Below are 20,166 nucleotides of genomic sequence, written 5' to 3'. Positions count from 1 at the left end.
TATGAAAAGATTTTATATATATACATATATATATATATATACACATACATACATACATACATACATACATACATACAGTATGTATTAGCATTAAAAACGTGCTGTATATAATATTAATCTATAGGTGGGGTTTTACAATCTTATTTCTGTGTAAAACGTGTACATCATATATGTAGGTATGCAGGTCCTGGTTTGTAGTGCTTGTGTTTCACTAATCTTCACCACAATGCAAGTGAATAAGTCATGGACTAACTAAAAACAATGCACTCCCTGTGTGGGTCATATCATCAGATCTCAGCAGTAAAAGTGGACTGCTGCTGTGGAATCACACAGCAAAAATGTAAAAAGTGTGTCAGTCATTTAGGAACAGAAACTAAAAACTAGCTCAGTCATGAAGGGGTTAAATAGAGTAACAGAAAGCTCCCTCTAGCGGCTAATCTAAAAAATATTTAAAGCAGAACTATAGTGACTGTATAGACGGATGTTAATAATTGTTGGCAGGTAGACTTTTATTGCAGAAGAGACTCTGTGTAAAAGCTCCTGTTCCGCCTGCCAGATCCTCTTCTCTTAAATGAACGCCAAGCCGTGGATGCATGGCACAGTAACGGCATACGTTGGTGCACCTCCTGGTGTGTTGGACTCCTGCGTTTTCCCTTGGCACTGTGGCATCTGCTGCTGGCCCCTACACTATTAAAGGACATAGTAGTGACATAGTAGCCAGCACATAGAACCACAGTACATATGGGGAGGGGATGCACGCATCTGCTTTAAAATTTTTAAAGGTAAATACTGCAATAGTAACTCAAAATGTGTTCCCAAAAAAATACACCATGTTCTCCATTTTTAGTCTAAAATGTCATTAAAACTGACTGTACCCATAAAAAGTAAAATATATATGAAATTCACAATATAGATTATCATTCACCCACAAACACATTTTATTCTTCAGGCTACATTTCCAGATTTAGAAAAATGAACTAAAAATGCTGACATTGCTCTAAGAGAACTAACCTGGAACTCTGCAGTCTTGGGATTTGCGATGTGCACTGCTTTCGTGGAGGAGACAGAAACACCCAGTTTATCAGCAATGTCATCCACTGAGCACTGCAGACATATGAAATACAATCGTCATGTAGGGAAGATTCATTTTAAGCACATTAGTCAATATTATACAGTTATTGGACTGCTTTAATACGTCAGGGCAAAGAGACTCGGTGTGCAGAAAAATAAAAGTGTGTTTGATTGCCATGAACCATTGTGTTTACATTGCACTTTCTCTTATTAAATAAATGCATAACATACATTTAGTGGCCACTTTATCAGGTACACCAGTTTGTTTTTACACAAACAGCCACACAACAAATCTTGTGCTTGCAACTTAATAAAGCATGCAAAGTCAAGAGGTGTTGTTGGTTGCTCAATCAAAATGTAAAATGGGTAGGATGTGTGCTCTAAGCGACTTTTACCATAGAATATTTGCTGATGCCAGAGATGGTGATTGCAACATCACAGAAACTACTGACTGCTCAGATTTGCACACATTAAAGTCTCCGATGTCTATAGTGAATAGCTGTTTTAGCACATCACAAATCAATGGCCTACTGGGACAATCACACACTACAGTCTCTAATGTGTACAGTGAATGGTGCAAAAACATCAAATGAACAGTAAGTCCATCAGGAAAAATAGTTTGTCAATGAAAATGCACTGAGAAGAATAAACAGACTTGTGACCAAGTAACCGTTTTTTAGGGAAAGGCAGTAAGGAATTCCTGAATGCACAATATGTGGAATCCCTGAAGAGCAAAGGACCTATTGAAGACCACTAGAAGAGCAAAGGACCTATTGAAGACCACTAGAAGAGCAAAGGACCTATTGAAGACCACTAGAAGAGCAAAGGGCCTATTGAAGACCACTAGAAGAGCAAAGGACCTATTGAAGACCACTAAAACAGCAAAGGACCTATTGAAGACCACTAGAAGAGCAAAGGACCTATTGAAGACCACTAGAAGAGCAAATGGCCTATTGAAGACCACTAAAAGAGCAAAGGACCTATTGAAGACTACTAGAAGAGCAAAGGGCCTATTAAAGACCACTAGAAGAGCAAAGGATCTATTGAAGACCACTTGAAGTGCAGAGGACTACATGAAGAACACTGGAAAAGCAAAGGACCAATTAAAGACCACTGGAACAGCAGAGGACTATAGGAAGCCCACTTAAAGAGTAGAAGACCACACCACAAAATTCACTTGGACAAAAACAGGATCACCAAAATTGGATGACTGAAGGTTAGGAAGATACAGCTGGACAAATCTAGAATCTTGCTGTGCCACTGCAGATTGCATGAGGAGATTATACATTGAGAATTGAATGTGCACAGAATGGATTCATCCTGTGTTGTCTCAATAGCACAGGCTGTTGATGTAAATTTGTGGGGAATGTTCGTTGCCACGCTCCTTTTAACCAGATGGGTATAATCAGAATGCAACGGTGTACCAGAGTATTTATCTGTTCATGGGCAACCCTTTATGGCCACAGTCTATCCATTTTACCATGTATGCTTCAAGCAGATGTCAAGCTCAATGTCACAAAGCATGGATCATCTTAAGCCAATTCCATGGCTGTGACCATCCACGTGCTACATAGTACCAGAAATGAATGTAACAGAGTACCTTAGGGACAAGGGGAACAGGGTGTTCAAGGCTTGAATGTAATGTTGGAGAAACTTCATGATTCTATAGAGCCACCAAGGACCAAAATTGCTATGGAATGTTTCTGCACCTTGCCAATTACATGCTGTAAAGAATTTAGGATGTACCAAAAGAAAAATAGATGCAGGAACTGGTACCAGAGACACGTGCCTAGCAAAGAGGCCTGGAAGGTTTTTCTTGGAAAAGGAATTACTTTGTTACAAATCATGTCATATTTGCAAATATCACAGACACACGTACACTAAGGACTTCCACATATTCCCATATATGTATTAAAAACACAAGACGATGACGGAACATACCAGGGCAAAGGTCAGGGCTTCCGTGAACCCCGCTGCGGCCAGGTCCTGACGCAACAATTCGGTCAGCTTATTTAATGGAAACTACAGAAAATAAATAAGCAAATCTAAATAAGCAAACATGCAACAGTAAAAAGGCAACAGTTATACAAGTATTAGAAGTATGGTGGGCAAGCTGCTGCTCTCCAGCATAGCCCTTCATGTCAATCATTAATACCTTCAGCTCAAAGCAGAGGTCCATCAGCCAGACTTACACAGATTGTACTGTGAAGGCATATAATGAAGGGCATATGCCATAAACTTTTCCATGTTCCTCCAATATTTCATTAAATTTAGGCTTATTTAGTGGGCTAACAGTAGGAATCCATTATTCCCAATCAGTTTAATCCTTCACTGATAAAACTCCACTAAAGGAAATAACTGATTGGTGGCTTCAAGTTACTGCATATTACAAATCATCTTTTTTTTTCTTGTACTGGTTTATAGAATCTTGTTTCTATTCCCTTAGATTGCAAGAGATTCTTTACACTAGCTAATGGATTTCTCACCTGGTTAGCAATGGTGTAAGTTTTCGGGATGGTCATTGGAATATTATTGAAGCCATATGCAACGGCTGCATCCTCTACAATGTCACAGGCATGAATGATGTCAGCTCTTGTTGGAGGAATCTCAATTTCTATTTGCTCGCCATCCTCCAACACGTGTGATTTTAAATACATCCGGGTGAGTAACTTGGCTAAATTGGCTGGAGTCTCCCTGATGAAACAGAAGGAACACCGTTATCCAACATCCAACTTAAAATAAAAAAATCATAACAAATCATTAAATAACAGAGTTCTACTTTGTGTCAACCGCTGTCACTTTTGAGCATAGTGTACTTGTAAATGTGAAGAAAATAAAAAAAATTAAACTGTAAACTCCAGATAGATCCCTTAATACATAGATGAAGTACATATAAGGGAAGTGTTGTACCTTCCAAAGAATTTGTATATCTGTTCATACAGTCCTAAGAACTCTGTCAGACAGCACATCCACATTGTCCCCAGCTTGTAACTGGACAGGGAAGAAGCAGCAGAAGACTGATGAGATCATCCCGCTGCTAAATCCTTCTGACAGCATATGGATGAAGCACAACTGATTGACCCCGGGTGCCAACCCTTCCTTTCCCAGTCCACAGTACAGAGAATTACAAGAGGCTGATACCAAGTTAAATACACCTCATTAGGCTAGTTGCATTTACAAATACTTTTAATCATTAACACATAACTGCATTCATTTGTGATTTTTATTTATATCTGTGTGGAGTTCACTTTTAATTTACCACACACTATTACTGAATGCATTAGCTGCGTAATTATCAAGGTACCAGATATTTTTTTTTTTTACATTTGCCATTAAACGCAATGACTGACTAGGACTTAGCTCCCGTCCACAATGATATCCAAATAATAGGAAAAGGGCAATTTAGGCACAATGGGATCAATATCCACTATAGCAGCCTGCTGGATCATGAATATCATGCATCTATAATTACAGAAACAAGTCTTCCAGCTCACTGTTGCGAACGGTAGAACATATCAGATGGGCTCACTACAATTGCCACATAAAGACGACCGATCCCTCATTTCAAAGAACAGTGCCAGATTTCATAATTGCCTAGTTTGGAAAGTAACCAAACAGAACCATTTCTATAAAAATGATTTTTTTTCCCTGAGCTCTAGAGTCAGCAGTAAGGAAACTATAAAGTGTGTCTTTTACATTGACTTTTATTAACATATACTGGATGGAAATGCAGAAAAAGCATTTATAATCCAGTATTCCAAACATGCCATATGCCTGTTTGCAGTCCTCCATCACAGTACTCTGTATACTACACTGCCATGTCCCTATTAATTATTTTAGCATACTGTCAACTCTCCTGATTTGACAGCAGAATAAATTCTGATGTTTCTTACCTGATTCCAATCTTGCTGTTCATCTTCTCAGCAGAGATAGTTTCTTTCCTGTATGGCAGTTCCTGCAATAAACAAAAAAAAAACTCAACTGCTTAGAGTACAAGAACTAGGGAGGGAGAATTACTGACCAGGTAACAGGGGGGCTCTGGAGGGCCGCCAGGAATGCTGCAAATCACTGTAGTAGTCTGCGTTACATCAAACAACGATAGCTGGTCTCTCGATTTCTTGAGATCGCGATTTCATGCACCCCTCCTCTCCACCTTTTCCAATCAGAGAATGCCTTGTTTTCACTGAAAAAAATACAAGGCATTCTCTGAAAGGCAGAGATGCTGAGAGGGCAATTCCATGTGCTCAGTATGCTGAGAAGCTGCAGCTTGAAGAGAGCAGCTATCAATATATGTAGCACTGACTACTACAGTGGTGTTCGAGTTGGAGATTGTAAGTTCATCCACACTTCTCATTCAATCTGAGAACACCAAGTATTCTTTCAAATAAATAAATAAAAAGTGTTTTTCTTAATGGCAATGATGCCGAGAGAGCGATTCTCTGTGCTCAGTATGAAGAAGAGAAGTCGATGGAATCGCAGCTGGAAGAGACCAGCTATCAATTTATGTATCGCAAACTACTACAGTGATGTTCGAGGTGGAGATTGTGAGTTTATCCATCCTTCTCTCCACCTCATCCAATCAAAGAACACCTTGTATTCACTGGGGAAAAAATACAAGGTGTTCTCTGAATGGCAGTGCTGCTGAGCAAGCAACTCCCTCTGCTCAGTGTGCTGAGGTGGAGCTGCAGCTTGAAGTAACCAGCACATGCATGTTGCACAAACTACTACAGTGAATTTCAGCATCACCAGTGGCCCTCTACATTTTAGATGTGGATACTTACATTGAGCCAAGCTGTACCATTGTAATTTTTTTTTTTACTTTAATACTTTTTTTAATTTTAATAATACAATACATAAACACACTTTTACATCCATAGTTACATATTAAAACAACAATACAATAAAACAAACAACAACAAAAAATTCCCTCTCAGCGTACCATGTACTTAAAACACATTACTCCTCAAAATACCAATTGGAGATAAGGGAGATATTATAACCAAACTCCTTTACTATATTCAATCCGCTTATCCCATATTTTACCATACTTATCCATATTGCCTTTATGTTTGAACATAATTCCCTCAAATCCAACCACTTTATCTACTTCTTTCTTCCACTCCTCCACTGTGGGAGGCGTTGTTGAAATCCACCTAGAAGCTATACTACACCGAGCCACAAATAATGCCCTTGTTATTGCCACCTTCGTATAATGCTCCACCTTCATGGATCCAAAAATACCCTGAATACATAACTGGGATTATTAGAAATATGAACTCCAAAAGCTATATATATATTATATCCACTATTTCCTGCCAATATCGTTTCAATTTCGGGCATCTCCACAGCAGATGTATCAACGAACCTGGTTCGATCCCACACTTTGGACATTCAGAATCTTCCCTGAATTAGAGCTGCAAAAACGATTCGATTTAGTCGATTAAAATCGACGATCGAAAACGTTGTCAATGTTTTCGATCGTCGATTAGTCGGCTATCTATTACATTGCCCGTTCGCGGCTTCACACACAAGCCACGCACGCCGTGCCCACCGCACACGCCACGGTTCAGCCTCCAATCCCGGCGCTCCTTACATCTAGCCGGGCCGGTGCGATCACATGACGGGTGCCGGCGATGTGAGCGTGACGGGGGACGGAGGCTATGGCTGGAGACGAGCTGGCACCCAAGACTCCAGGCAATAAATTTGCATACATCTTTGAAATCAACCCTCTCGTCATAGTTGTATCAAAAAGTTTATCTATAAACACATTTACATTAATATACACCTCACACACACCTGGATGTACCGTGAGCGAATGCCTTAATTGCAAATATTTATAGAATTGGGCATTGGGTATTACATAACTTGCCTCAAACTGTTGGAGCGAGCACAAGACACCATGATCATACATTTGCGTCAATGTCTCAACCCCCATTTTCTTCCATATTCCAAATCCTTGGAGTTTATTTACCTTGTACAGTTCCCCATTGTCCCATATCGGAGTATACTTTGTAAACCCAGAAATATCCAGCAACCCCTTAATTGATTTCCACGTTTTACTAATTAATCTTAAAGTGGGGAAATTTGAAAACATTCTTTCAAATATAAAGTAGTTTTGAGGGCCATAAGGGGGTTCTCTATTTTGAAACAAACATTTAATAATATCATATGCCCCTATCCTCTGTCCTGGTAAGTTCCATCCCACCAAGTGTCTTAACTGTGCGGTCAAAAACATTATCCATGGATTTAGAAGTGCCAAACCCCCACTTCCTTTAGGGTATTGCAAAGTTTCTAATTTTAGCCGTGCTTGTTTCCTCTTCCATAACAGCTCCCTACATACTGTATCTATTCTCCTAAATATAGTTTGAGAAATCCAACATGGAGAATTATACAGTATATAGGTGATTTGAGGCATCCAAATCATTTTGATAAGATTTAATCTACCTTCTGGCGAAAGGGGGAGTTTGCACCATACATTGCATTGTTTCTGAAATTTCTGCAAAATTGATATTAAATTGTCTTCCAAATATGCCTCAACGTTTACTCTAATCCTAACACCCAAATAAGAAAGTGATTCAACTATTTGTATATGCTGAATTTGCATCGGCAATGGACAAGGAAGAGGAACAATCGGAAGTAGCATGGATTTTTCCCAGTTGACACATAGCCCAGAGAACCTACCAAATTCCAGAAGTAAAGACATCACTTCTAGTAGAGAGTGGTTAGTATCAGCTAAAAAGACCAATGTATCATCTGCATATAGCAGTATCTTATCCTCCACTTTGCCCTGCTTAAATCCCACTATCTTATCTGAATTTCTTATTAAATTAGCTAACGGTTCTATCGACAATGTGAATAAAAGGGGAGACAGGGGACACCCCTGTCTAGTTCCCCTCGTCAATTTAAAAGCTGGGGATAGGGCTTTATTTACTTGCATTTTTGCTCAAGGATTAGCATGTAATAGTTGAATATATGAAATATATTGGGGACCAAAACCAAATGCTCTTAATATTACCTATAAATAATCCCATTCCACACTATCAAATGCTTTAGCAATGTCCAGGGATAGTAAAGCTCTATTCCCCATTATCTCTGAAGGAACTTGCATATTCACATATAGCCTTCGCACATTGTCTGCCGTTGACTTATTAGGCATAAATCCACTCTGATCAGGGTTTATTTTCTTCTGAATAACCTTAGATAACCTATTCGCCAGAACTTTTGCCAAAATCTCAACATCAGATCCCAGCAAGGTTATAGGCCTATATGACTCCGGTAGTAATGCATCTTTCCCCTTTTTTTTGTAACCATTGTAAGTTTATGTTAAAGATAATTCCCGGAGTTTGACTTTAAAGATACAGCAAACTGAAGGGATAAATTATAGTGTATGAGAAGTGATTCCCATGGGGATAAGTTACAGAGGTGCAGAATGTGAGCCCCTCTGTTGCTATGTACAGAAGTAAATGTTTTGTTTTTGATTTAACAGTGGAAATCTCTCAAATAAATTGCATGTCATGATAAATCAAAGACCAAATCTTAATGAATCCAATAATGATCTGTCCTTTAGGATAGCAAACCTCCCCGTGTGGATTGTGCAGCTGTGCTAAAACTTATTAACCCTTAGATATGCATCAAGTGTATGCACTGCTCATCAACCACCTAGGTGGTTGATGCGCAGTGCACACACTGCATGCAAAGGCCAAAACTTGTCCATCTAAGAGAAAGACTTCTTACCGGGTAGAAATAGCTTTTTCCATCTGGATAAATAACTTCAGCAGCTTCAACGCTAAAAATGAACAAAGAGATACAAATAATTAAAAACTGTAAAATACGGAACACATGATAAGCAGGACAAGAAGTGCGTTACATATTACAATTCCCATGACAGAACAAGATGTAGGACATCTAGTAATTTATGATGAACATTAGTAAAGATTATGTAAAGTGACTGGATGGACTGAAAGACAAAAACGGATATCTATGGGCACAATGAGACCTCTGAGGACACCCTCTTCCTAAACAATCTCAAGGCTGGAAGTAACAGTGTCTACAATGTGTATAAACAGGCATGATTAGCTGACAGAGTCGTACATATTTATACACCAAACATTCTCAGGAGTGATCACTAAGGAGCGATCACACGGACCTCTGACCACCATCACACATCTAGGGGGCCTTCCAACACTAAGGCATAATGACGCAGCAATTAGATTGTTTATAACATTTTTGAACATCCAGCAAGTTGGATATGATTAGCATAGCCACTAAGCTTAAAGTTGAACTCCATGCACAAATACATTCATTTAAATATACTCCTTAACTGCCACAAAGGATATACAGTAGATCCATGTTGTGTGCATTAAATGCCTTTATAAAATCATATTACCATATAAACATAACAGTGACATTATCACTGTGCTGTACATAGCCTGTGGAGAGAGCAGAGCTGTGGGAGGGGTCCAGTAGGCCCCACCTACTACAGGTTGCTTGCAGAAATCTAAAGGAGGGGGTGGCGACAAGACCAGTCACCCTGCACAAGGAGAGAGCATCAGTGACTGGTCTTGATTACAGAATTGTAAACTGAAGCGTCACTTTTCATTTATTAGTCCAGATACATCTTTATTCAATGTAGTATATTCTATATAGAATATACTGTCCTCTTAACCCAACATTCAATAAAGATTCATATGGACTTTTAAATGAAGTGTGGCGCTTCATTTCACAATCCTGCAATTTCATACTACAAAACAAGGAGACAGTGGAGATCCTCTGCAATGTAGAAGCCGCCTGTCCGGTAGCCAGATCACCTACACTGTCTCTTTTACATAAGTGACCAGCCACACCAACAGGATAAACCTTGCAGGTCCAGTGCTTTCTTTCCACTTCTGTTCCTAATTACAGGAGGTTTGACACTGGATTACTTCACAGATTTGGAAAAGACACACCAAGATTCAAATAACAATGCACATGCCTCTTGTATTTAGACAATACTTATCCCGGAGTTCAGCTGTAATTTTAATATTCTAACGTGTTTTTCTGTCAGCTGCACATTTCTCTTGTGGTTCAGTTTCCTGACATTTGACATGACTGCTCTACTCCTTAGAGTTTTAGAACTGGTCTTGCAGCTGTCTGTGTATCTCAGATGTCTGTCAAGGGAGAAGAGTTGCCCAAATCACACTACAGAAACTGCTGACAAGGCTTTGTGCAACTATTTCACAACTCGCTGAAAGTAACCGATGGCTAAACTGGGTTGAGAAATCCTTGGGCACATTTTACTCACGTGAAGGGCTGATCGCAGTATTCACTGAACATGGTGACCATAATATCCAGGACTATTTTAGCCTACACAATAAAGAAACAAATAACAGTTAATATTCAGCTTAAAGAGCATACCATCCAAATACTTGTTAAAACTAAGGGGGGTATTTGGAAAAAAAAACAGAGGAAAGAAAATGTGAACAAATGCAGAATTGTGGCCTTAAGTGACCAATTAGGTTGCATCTTCTCTTTTCAGAAAACTTGAAATAAGGAATGTGACTGGTCTCTAAGGCTCTGCTTTCATCCCCAATTTTAAAATCAGGCATATAAAGCTATGCACATTAGAATCCATTCCTAAGGCTAACATCTATGTTGCAAGAGCCTACAGAAACATTTGTAGTTGTTTAAACCTCTAAAGTAGACTGTACAGGCTGTAATGTGGTGGATCAGTTTAAAGCAGGGGTGAGCAATTCATTTTCTCAAGGGGCCCGGAAAGTGGGACTGTTGTGGAGGGCCAACACATTACTGTGACGGTGCGTAGGTATACACACACACATAAACTGATAAAAACACGTAAATTGATTACAAAAAATCTGATGGGGCAACTAATGTAGGGGGCATGCCGATGGATGCAACTAATAATTAGTTGTCCCCATCAGAGTGCCCCCTTATTTTCATAGTTAATGCAAGGGGACACCCTGATAGGGGCAACTTATTATTAGTTGTCCTCAGAGTGGCCCATTACATTTGTCCCCTTTAGAGTGCCCCTTTATAATATTGTCCCCCCATAACTTATTTTCCGATTTTATTAATAGGCCAGAGGCAGGGACCGGGAGGTGGAGCAGACTGCAGGAGAGGTTGGAAGAATATACTCTTTTGTCCCTCTGTAATGCTAGTGGCGGGGAACACATTTCACGTCACTTCAGAGGAGATGGACACCTGACGTCATTGGTTGCATGGATGCCAGCAATATCAACTAACGACTAAAGAGGAAGGGGCCTGCACTGGGCTATGGCTTTCAGTGGATACATCATCCTTGCAAGCCAGCAAATCCACAACCAGCCATAAACGAGCGCAGGCCGGCGATCAGTCTGTGTCCGGACAGTGGCCAGACAGGGATAGTTAAAGGGCCGGATGGTTTAAAGTGTACTGGGAAACTTCTGTGTTTTGTACTGGTTTTAAGGACACCTGGTCTTACAGAAATACCTGGGCTGCCATTGCCGACCTCTTTCTAATAAATGCCTGACTGATATGCTGATTTACTGGCTAATACAGAACATGGATGCAGCAAGTATTTCAAGAAAAAGGTCAGAAGTGACAGTCTCCATATTTTTCTAGTAGTGACAAAAATATAAGCTGTCTATTACCTTTGTCAGATCTGTGGCCGTGCATTCTATGAAGACATTATGAGTGTTTAAGCTGATTTTTGTGTGATCCCCTGAAAGAAACAAGTAAAAACAAAACATGAGCACAGAAAAAAAAAAAAAAGCTGCCTCACAAGTTTTTACTTAAAAATAAATGTGTCTTTATCAATATGCTCCAGGAAAGACTTATGTTGTTATATTCTGAAATCTAGTAGCTCACTAGTTAAATCCAGCTCTCTCAGTGTATAGGCAATTGTACATGGCGGCTTGTGGCTGTACAACATAAATTCCAGTATACAGTAATTCCACCTTCAGGGAGCCACAGGTGCAGTGTACAGACTCCTATAGAAGTCCATAGCAGGTATGGGCCCGGACTTGTTTAAACACATGCATGGGTAGGGCACATAACCCCGAACACAGAGTCTCCATTTGGGGTTGCGTGCTTACGCAAGTCCAGCATATACCCACATACAGCCATTGACTTTCCTTATGAGGCTGTACGCACCACCTGAGGCTATCTTGCAATAGAAATATGCCCGAATTTACGCCATATATACGTGCCATATACAAGAGCACTATTCGTGTAATCACCTACCTTAGGGAGGGGGAAAAAAAGGATAAAATAGGCTGTATGATAAAAGACAGATTTTGCAGTTAGGTCCACAATACAATTTTCTGTTGATGAGTAACTTCAAGACGGTCATTGCTGTCGTTTCCTTTAAAAATGCTATTTATCTGGCTGCCATGTTACTCCAATGGCTTCTGTACTTCTGAGTCACTGACGGGAAAGCATGCAGATTATCACATCTGACTTCACTGTGACTTTTCTAATCTGCATGTTTGTTCCAGGTCAGAGACACTGAAAGCTTTGAAGTCACATGTGGTCAGGAAACATTTTCATAAAGAGTTCAGCAATTGCAACTTACACATTGCTCTCAGTACAGGTTTCCGATTCTACAAGAATTAGGATGTAAATATCTTTACCATTGATAATTGGTGGCATGGAGAGTAGAATCTCGTTACTATCATATATCGCAGGGTAAAGTGGTTTATCTTCAATGATGTGCAGGAAATGTTTCAGGTGGCTGTCAGTCTGTGGGTGAAAAGAAAAGAATATTCACTCAATGTATAAAAAAAGTAGTTTAAGATTATTTACACAAACACAATCTTTACTTTAAATACTGTATTTTACAGGTTCTCAAGCAGTTCAAGATTCCTCAAGGGGGCATTTTTTCTTGTTAAAAACAAATTCATCATAATATTACACATTTTTAACAATCAAATATCAAAGTGCATAAAAAGATCTGTGTAAGCCGTTTTAGTTCTTTCAAAATGTAAGAGATTGTTGGAACTTAAATGTACATAATTAGTGGTGCTTACTATAAAATACGCCCTTCTCAGGGGACAGCCCACACTGGGGGGTACGAGTAAACATTTTCTATAATGAACAAATTATTTTTTTTCTGCAATAATTGTCAAGCAGTGGAAGGAACATTCCTCCATATGATATACGAATGTGGAAAAAATTAAACCCCTATTGGTTAAGGGTCACTTTATTGCAGATAATCTGCTATCCCTCTGCATGCTTATGGGGATTATTAATAATATTGAGATGGGTAATCCCACTAAGATTTTTTTTAGGACTCCTATACTTTATGCTAGTGAATAATAATATTGCAGTGGATATACGCTGAGCCTTTACACCTGAGCGATTGAACGATGTTAACCAATAAAATAATTCCATAAGCTCATTTACATGGCCAGGGAATGCCCAAAGAAATGTCTTAAAATATGGTTTAGATGGCTTGAAACCCACGACAGAGCGGACACATTCTTTAAATGTTTTTATTACATATCGATATACATACACAGTTTAGGATGAACCTGGTTAAAACATTCCTTAAAATGTCTATTTTTATGTTCATAAAATCTAAACTCAAAACAGTTGATATTGCTGTACAAGGCTGGTTATGTGCAATAACATATGTGTCCTTAGATGAAGCTTTATTGCCGTGATATTTCTATAGCCACCATCTTTTGTATATCTGATTTTTGTTTTGTTCACATTCATACTTTAACTTGTCCCTCTGATGCAAGATTACACTGTATCTCATGCCAATATGCTGTAATACATGTGATTACGTTTTGTTTACTACAGAAATAAAAATTCTGCAGGGTTTCGGGAGTCTGTGCAGGGTCTATGGTGGGCTGTGCGGTTTCTCACCAAGGATCCCGGTTGGTTGCGTGGGCGACATGGTTCCACAGGAAGGAGGAGTAGATGTGCAGCCGTCGCTGCAAACAGGTGCCGCGGCTCATGGGAAGGCTGCCTTGCTGGGGACCTCGGCAGCCTTCCTGTGAATGGCGGGCCCATTGATAGTACCGGCTTCAGTTTAAAAGTTTTAAGTACGAGTACTCATGAAAATACCCAGTATCGGCACCAGCATCACTAATTATGGCAATAGCCCTCCCACCACAAAGTTCCACTATAATTATTTCTCTGATTCCTAGGAGTGTGTTCCCTTAGGTGTCCCGGCAACAAGGATATCTATCTATCTTTGATTATAAAAGCCAGCAAAACATTTACAGTCCTTATTGGTTGTAAAAAGCAACTTAGTGATAATTCACCCACCAATGACAAACCAGAGCAAATATAAAGTTTGGGTAGATTCAATCAATAGTACATATATGTTGTAAAATATCACAGAGAACCATTAGTCACCTTGTACAACTCCATAAGCTCTGGAGCAGTGTACTCTTTATTTTGGTTTAGTGGTCTGAATTTGATACTTGCTGGTGGTCTGGCAGTGTAGATAAAAGGTCCCTTTATTGTGTCTAGATCATGAGTTCCAATTGCGACCAGTGCCCTTTTCCTATTAAAGAGAAACAAAAGTTTAGATAGCACAACCATCTTACTAATAAAAGTGTGTGAAAAGGAAAGACAAAGTGCAAATTGCTGTAACCTAAAATCAAAAGATGAAAAAAGATGAACTAGTTGTTGTGAATTACTGTACGTTCTGAATATGTCTGACACTGGCTGGTTTGCTTTCACAATTAAAGAAAAAATGGTGCTCCAATACAATACAAGTTGATGGGAGTGTCCGTTTCTTTAAATAAACATTCACTTTAACTTTCCACAAACTGCAGAGAAGTATCTTTTCTCAGTCACCTTAATTTAAAGGAAACCTGTACTGACATGAAGGCTTCCAATGCCAACCCCTAAATTATCATTTTAGTTAATTGGCTGTCATGCTGATCCACTGACTTCAATACCTTCTGAGCCGCTGACCTTGAACAAGCACGTAGGTCAGGAGTTCTGAGTTCACTTTCTAACCTCCACACTGATTTTGGATGAGTAACCCGAAATATTGACGCCAGACACAGCCAGGAAACTAGCAGTTTTAGGAGGAGGCCAACAACGGCAATCCCCTGAAGGTGGTGCCAAGGTCATGTGATCAACAGAGAACTATGCAGAACAGGAATCTTTTTAAACAAATAATTTGTGTTACCTTACACACAATGATGTAAGGGATGTTCACAATATTCAGTATGCGCAGGGTGATCATTTACATCCATTGTAATAACTCAGGAAAGACTGGAGATGAGGCTGGCTACCTGCATATGTTCTGGTGAAGTTTTTCTTGCAGATCGATGAAGTTCTCATATCGGTCCTTGGTGAATGTTATGTTCCGGAGCACAGCAGCCACTGCATGAGGACGTACTGCAGCAGTCTAATAACAGACATAAAACATCAAGCTTTTTTCAGTTATAACATATTAGACTTTTTAATTAAAGAACCTTTGAATGATGTGAAACCAGAAACTTCTAAAACACATTCGAGATCCTTTTAGGCAACTTGCATTTTTAACCTACGGAGTTGGTCAAAAAAAAGGAATCACCTTTCTGATTTCAATGATGCCTTACTCTGATGCTACATTAACAACCAATGAAAACCCACCCTCTGTAGACCAAGCATTCTTTATACCCCAGTTTGAAGCAATCATACACATGCCGGAAACCAAAGACAAGCTGTGAAACTGTATATTCTTAAACAGTCCAAATACTGGGAACATTATATTAATATATAGAAAAAGATATACTGCCAGCACACCAGAGTCTTCTGAAGTAAAACCGCCTTTATTATCGATAATTAGGAATGTCGCATAGATATGCAATGTTTTAGAACCTACTCAGGGTCCCTTCTTCAGGAAAGTCTGCCTGATGAAGCAACCTAAATTTGTTCCATAGCCATAAGCACATGGGAGAATGAAGAGGATTTTCTATTTGCCCTGCATCCCACTGTATAAAATCTTGTAGTCTTTATATGGATCCCTATTGCCATGCTACATTTCAGGTTCCACTGATGGTAAACAATACAAGTCATAGAGATCCCTAAGACCAGAAAGAAAGCACATGGGCATATGAGCTTCAGTATGGCTTCTTAAACCACTATGGAAAGCACACAAGCAGGTATTTTAAGTCAGATATTATCCTCACCTCCTCTGTAATAAAAAGCCGTTGTAGTTGGTTATCAGGTGGTGTGATCCGTTTATATCTAGGAGCATCTATCCTGTAAAGAGTGTAAAAATAAACAGAAAACATATTGACATCAACATATGCATATGAAATGGAAATTGCTTAGTGCTTTTGTATTAGTACATACATTACACCAGCAGTCAGGATTGCTCTGCATTTGGAAAGGTTACCGATTCCCTAGATGTAAGTGTACATAACCAGTAAGGGTCAACTGATATTGATCATGGGCCACCTTTCAGGCGCCGATATTCTGTTTACATCCGCCTGCGGAATCTTGCGCCAACAGATGAACACGGTGACCAGGCTGTGTATTCATCTGCCGACAGCAAGATTTTGCAGCTGAATGTAAACAGCAGGCAGTGGGGGGAGCAATAGCCAAGAATGTGTTTTTTTTACTCCTGGAGATCCGCCTCTGAATATATTACCCTTTGGAAGTCGTCCGTCTAACCAGATCAAAAACCGGCATACAACATAGAAAGAAACAAGATCGGGCCCACCATATAGTATGGGATGTCCAAGGGTTAATTACAGATCGGGACAGATAATTTTTTCAAAAATGGTAGAAAAATTTTTTATTCGTATAATGCTAAAAATTCAGACACCACCAACATCTAACTATCAAAAATTAAAACCAAATGCAAAAAGACAGTACTGACTGTAGTCAAATGATAATCATTCGGTATAACATATAGCCCTCTAAATGTTGACTACAGTCAGTACTGTCTTTTTGCATTTGGTTTTAATTTTTGATAGTTAGATGTTGGTGGTGTCTGAATTTTTAGCGTTATACGAATAAATCATTTTTCTACCATTTTTGGAGCAATAGCCAGCCTGCTATTGGTTATTTCAAATTGCAATAGCAGCTGGCTATTGCACCCACACACTGTCTGCTGTCAATCAGCAGAGGAGGGAACAGAGAGAAAGTTCTCTCTCAGGTCTGCTCCTCTGGTGATTAACATCAAGCAGTGGGCGGCCTGCTATTGGGGGAGATGGCGGCCTCCTTCACTGTACGCACTTATCACTGATATCGGTCAATTTAAGATCGATACTTATCATTTAAAATAGGGATGTTCAGATACCAAGTACCGTACTCGGTACAAGTACAGATACTTTTCGAGGTCCGAGACCAGACTGGAGAAAAACTCAAAAGTTAGGAGGCAGATGTCAATTTTAAGGAGCTTTGGCTACGGAGCTCCTGGGATTTGTACATCTCTGTTTTAATGTATGATTTTGTTTTTATAAATATAAATAAAGGAATGCACTGATGCCATTTAAGTACAAGTACTCACAGATACAAGTACTCATACATTTTTGTTTAGTGTCATGTGACAGTTTTTCTAAAACAATACAGACTAATGATTTCAGGACAGTGGTGGAGCGCCAGAGCCCGGTCTCAGCTGCAACCGCTGCAACCTTGGTAGTTCTCATGAAAATGCCAAGTATCGGCACAGGTATCGGAACATCCCTAATTTAAAACATTTCTAATATTGGACCCGATTAGCAGTCAACCCCTAATACCCAGTATTAAAATGCAGTACCTTTCTTTGAAGACCTGCAGGCCACGCACTAGGCCTTCCAGACACAGGAGATCATAGCGGTTGGCGGGTACGTCAATCTTAAAGAGAATAACATCCGAGGCTCCTTCGGCTTTTCCATCACCTTTTTCTTTACTGATGATTTCTCTCTCTGATGTCTGAAACAGTAATGAAATCCCATTAACATTTCTGGTTTACAATGCACTGGCTGTTAATGACCAGGCCAATCATATTCCTAATTCCTAATTATATCAACTAAACGTATATTCTAAGCCATAGCAAAATGTATACACCTGTTGTGAAGAAAAGGAGCTCCTGGACCGGAAATTGTGCATTGATTATTATTTTGGGTTTGAAGATTTTGTTTGGTCAGGAGCCTTTCATCACTTCTATTCCGTTTTCTTATGTCACATTCCTGGCTGACTTTATTATTATCATTATTGATTTATATAGAAAACTAATCTTCCATAGTGCTACACAAAGGCTTTAGCAGTGGTGCACTAGGAATGAGATCCTGGTCTAAAGAGAAAGACATACTCTAAAACAGTGATGGGCAACCATGACACTCCAGCTGTAGTGGAACAACAAGTTTTTATGAGACACTGGAAGACTCTGACAGCCACATGCAAGACTCACAGAGTCAGAGGCATGATGGGATTTGTAATTTCACCACAGCTGGAGTGCCAAGGTTGCCTACAATTGGTCAAAAAGAATGGGTAGACACAGGGCCGTCCTTACCTTTCACACTGTCTGAGGCCGCTGAAATGGGGGGGGGGGGCTTCTGCTGATCGTCCAGAAATTTGCAGTGGGACGGCTAGTCCCACCCAGCTCACTGACGTCACTGGTTGCCAGGAGCTCAGTGGGACGCCATCCAGAGTGTCCTGCTCAGCTCCTGGCAAATGAGGACGTCAGTGAGCTGGGCAGGAAGTGGGACAGAGCGTCTCAGGTAGCCAAGAGCTCTTAGCAACCTGGGACACTGTGTCCGCCCCTCTGCCAACTCCCCTCTAGTGAGATGCTGCCTCATGCCGAGTCATTATAGGGACTGCGATGGGTAGAAACAAGACGTAAGGAAGACTGTGTCCGCCCCTCTGCCAACTTCCCTCTAGTGAGATGCTGCCTCATTCAGAGTCATTATAGGGACTGCGATGGGTAGAAACAAGACGCAAGGAAGACTGTGTCCGCCCCTCTGCCAACTCCCCTCTAGTGAGATGCTGCCTCATGCCGAGTCATTATAGGGACTGCGATGGGTAGAAACAAGACGCAAGGAAGACTGTGTCCGCCCCTCTGCCAACTCCCCTCTAGTGAGATGCTGCCTCATGCCGAGTCATTATAGGGACTGCGATGGGTAGAAACAAGACGCAAGGAAGACTGTGTCCGCCCCTCTGCCAACTCCCCTCTAGTGAGATGCTGCCTCATGCCGAGTCATTATAGGGACTGCGATGGGTAGAAACAAGACGCAAGGAAGACTGTGTCCGCCCCTCTGCCAACTCCCCTCTAGTGAGATGCTGCCTCATGCTGAGTCATTATAGGAACTGCGATGGGTAGAAACCAGATGTAAGGAAGATTCGGCAGCAGTAGCTGTGTGTGGGGTGTACCAATGGGTGAAACAGGATAAAGTTGGTTGGTGGAAGAAAAAGAAAAGATCATTGGAAAGGTGCATTCAAACGCTCCGAGGATTGAGGAAACTCTGACAGTACCTTGATAAGAAGGGAGCGGCCCAACAAAAATCTTACAGGTTTGAAAGAGTGATCAGAGAGAGAGGAAGGAAGAAGTTCTCGTTCTGGTAATGTGACCAAAGCTATGTTTACCAATATTTAAATTAAAAGGGAAAACTCATTCCAACGATCTTGTGTTCCCATAAATACAGAACTCTCATCATAAACAGGTTAGAACGAATACTCACAATTTCATCTAATTCAAGGCCAAACTCAAAGCAGAGCTCGTCAAATTCTTCATCAGCTGTTAAAGCAAAAAATAAAGATGGCAATGATGATATTGTATTTGTTGATTACAATCGAGGCAGAGAACAGAAATTCAATCATTCAGAGCGGGGGGTGGGGAACCTCTGGCCCTCCAGCTGTGGTGAAACTACAAATCCCATGATACATCTGTCTCTGGGAGTCTTGCAATGCTTCATGGGATTTGTATTTTCACCCCAGCTGGCAGGCCAGAGGTTCCCCACCTCTGATTTAGAGTGTCTGGAAACACAGTTTTTAGTTTTGCATAGAGAAGAGAAGAGGTAAAACCAGTAAGTTTATTTTTTGCTGTATGTATCCCGTTGATGAGAATTTTCTTAACTTCTTGTCATGAAACACACTACTGTTGTTAATGGTGACCATACCCCCCACATGACACAAACAGATGCCATCCAAGACAACAACCTCAGGTTACCTCATTATAGGGAC

The 20,166-nt window shown here is 40.2% G+C and overlaps 1 protein-coding gene across 1 annotated transcript in view; it reads right to left on the bottom strand.

The window, feature by feature from the left end:
• FARSB (phenylalanyl-tRNA synthetase beta subunit) overlaps positions 1-20,166 on the bottom strand; it is a 50,370-nt gene that overhangs the window by 29,754 nt on the left and 450 nt on the right. Inside the window, exons 2-14 of the mRNA XM_018568488.1 lie at positions 19,665-19,720; positions 17,765-17,919; positions 16,188-16,260; positions 15,306-15,421; positions 14,413-14,563; positions 12,678-12,786; positions 11,697-11,767; positions 10,352-10,413; positions 8,806-8,857; positions 4,965-5,026; positions 3,558-3,765; positions 3,013-3,093; positions 1,012-1,104 (exon numbers count right to left, since the gene is read on the bottom strand). Coding sequence (XP_018423990.1) covers positions 1,012-1,104; positions 3,013-3,093; positions 3,558-3,765; positions 4,965-5,026; positions 8,806-8,857; positions 10,352-10,413; positions 11,697-11,767; positions 12,678-12,786; positions 14,413-14,563; positions 15,306-15,421; positions 16,188-16,260; positions 17,765-17,919; positions 19,665-19,720 — 1,289 coding nt within the window. The remainder of the gene's footprint in view (positions 1-1,011; positions 1,105-3,012; positions 3,094-3,557; positions 3,766-4,964; positions 5,027-8,805; positions 8,858-10,351; positions 10,414-11,696; positions 11,768-12,677; positions 12,787-14,412; positions 14,564-15,305; positions 15,422-16,187; positions 16,261-17,764; positions 17,920-19,664; positions 19,721-20,166) is intronic.

The sequence above is a fragment of the Nanorana parkeri genome, unplaced genomic scaffold (genome assembly GCF_000935625.1).
Source record: "Nanorana parkeri isolate BGI_ZX_2015 unplaced genomic scaffold, ASM93562v1 scaffold1197, whole genome shotgun sequence".
Taxonomy (NCBI): Eukaryota; Metazoa; Chordata; class Amphibia; order Anura; family Dicroglossidae; genus Nanorana; species Nanorana parkeri.
This window is presented reverse-complemented; position numbering and strand designations above follow the sequence as displayed.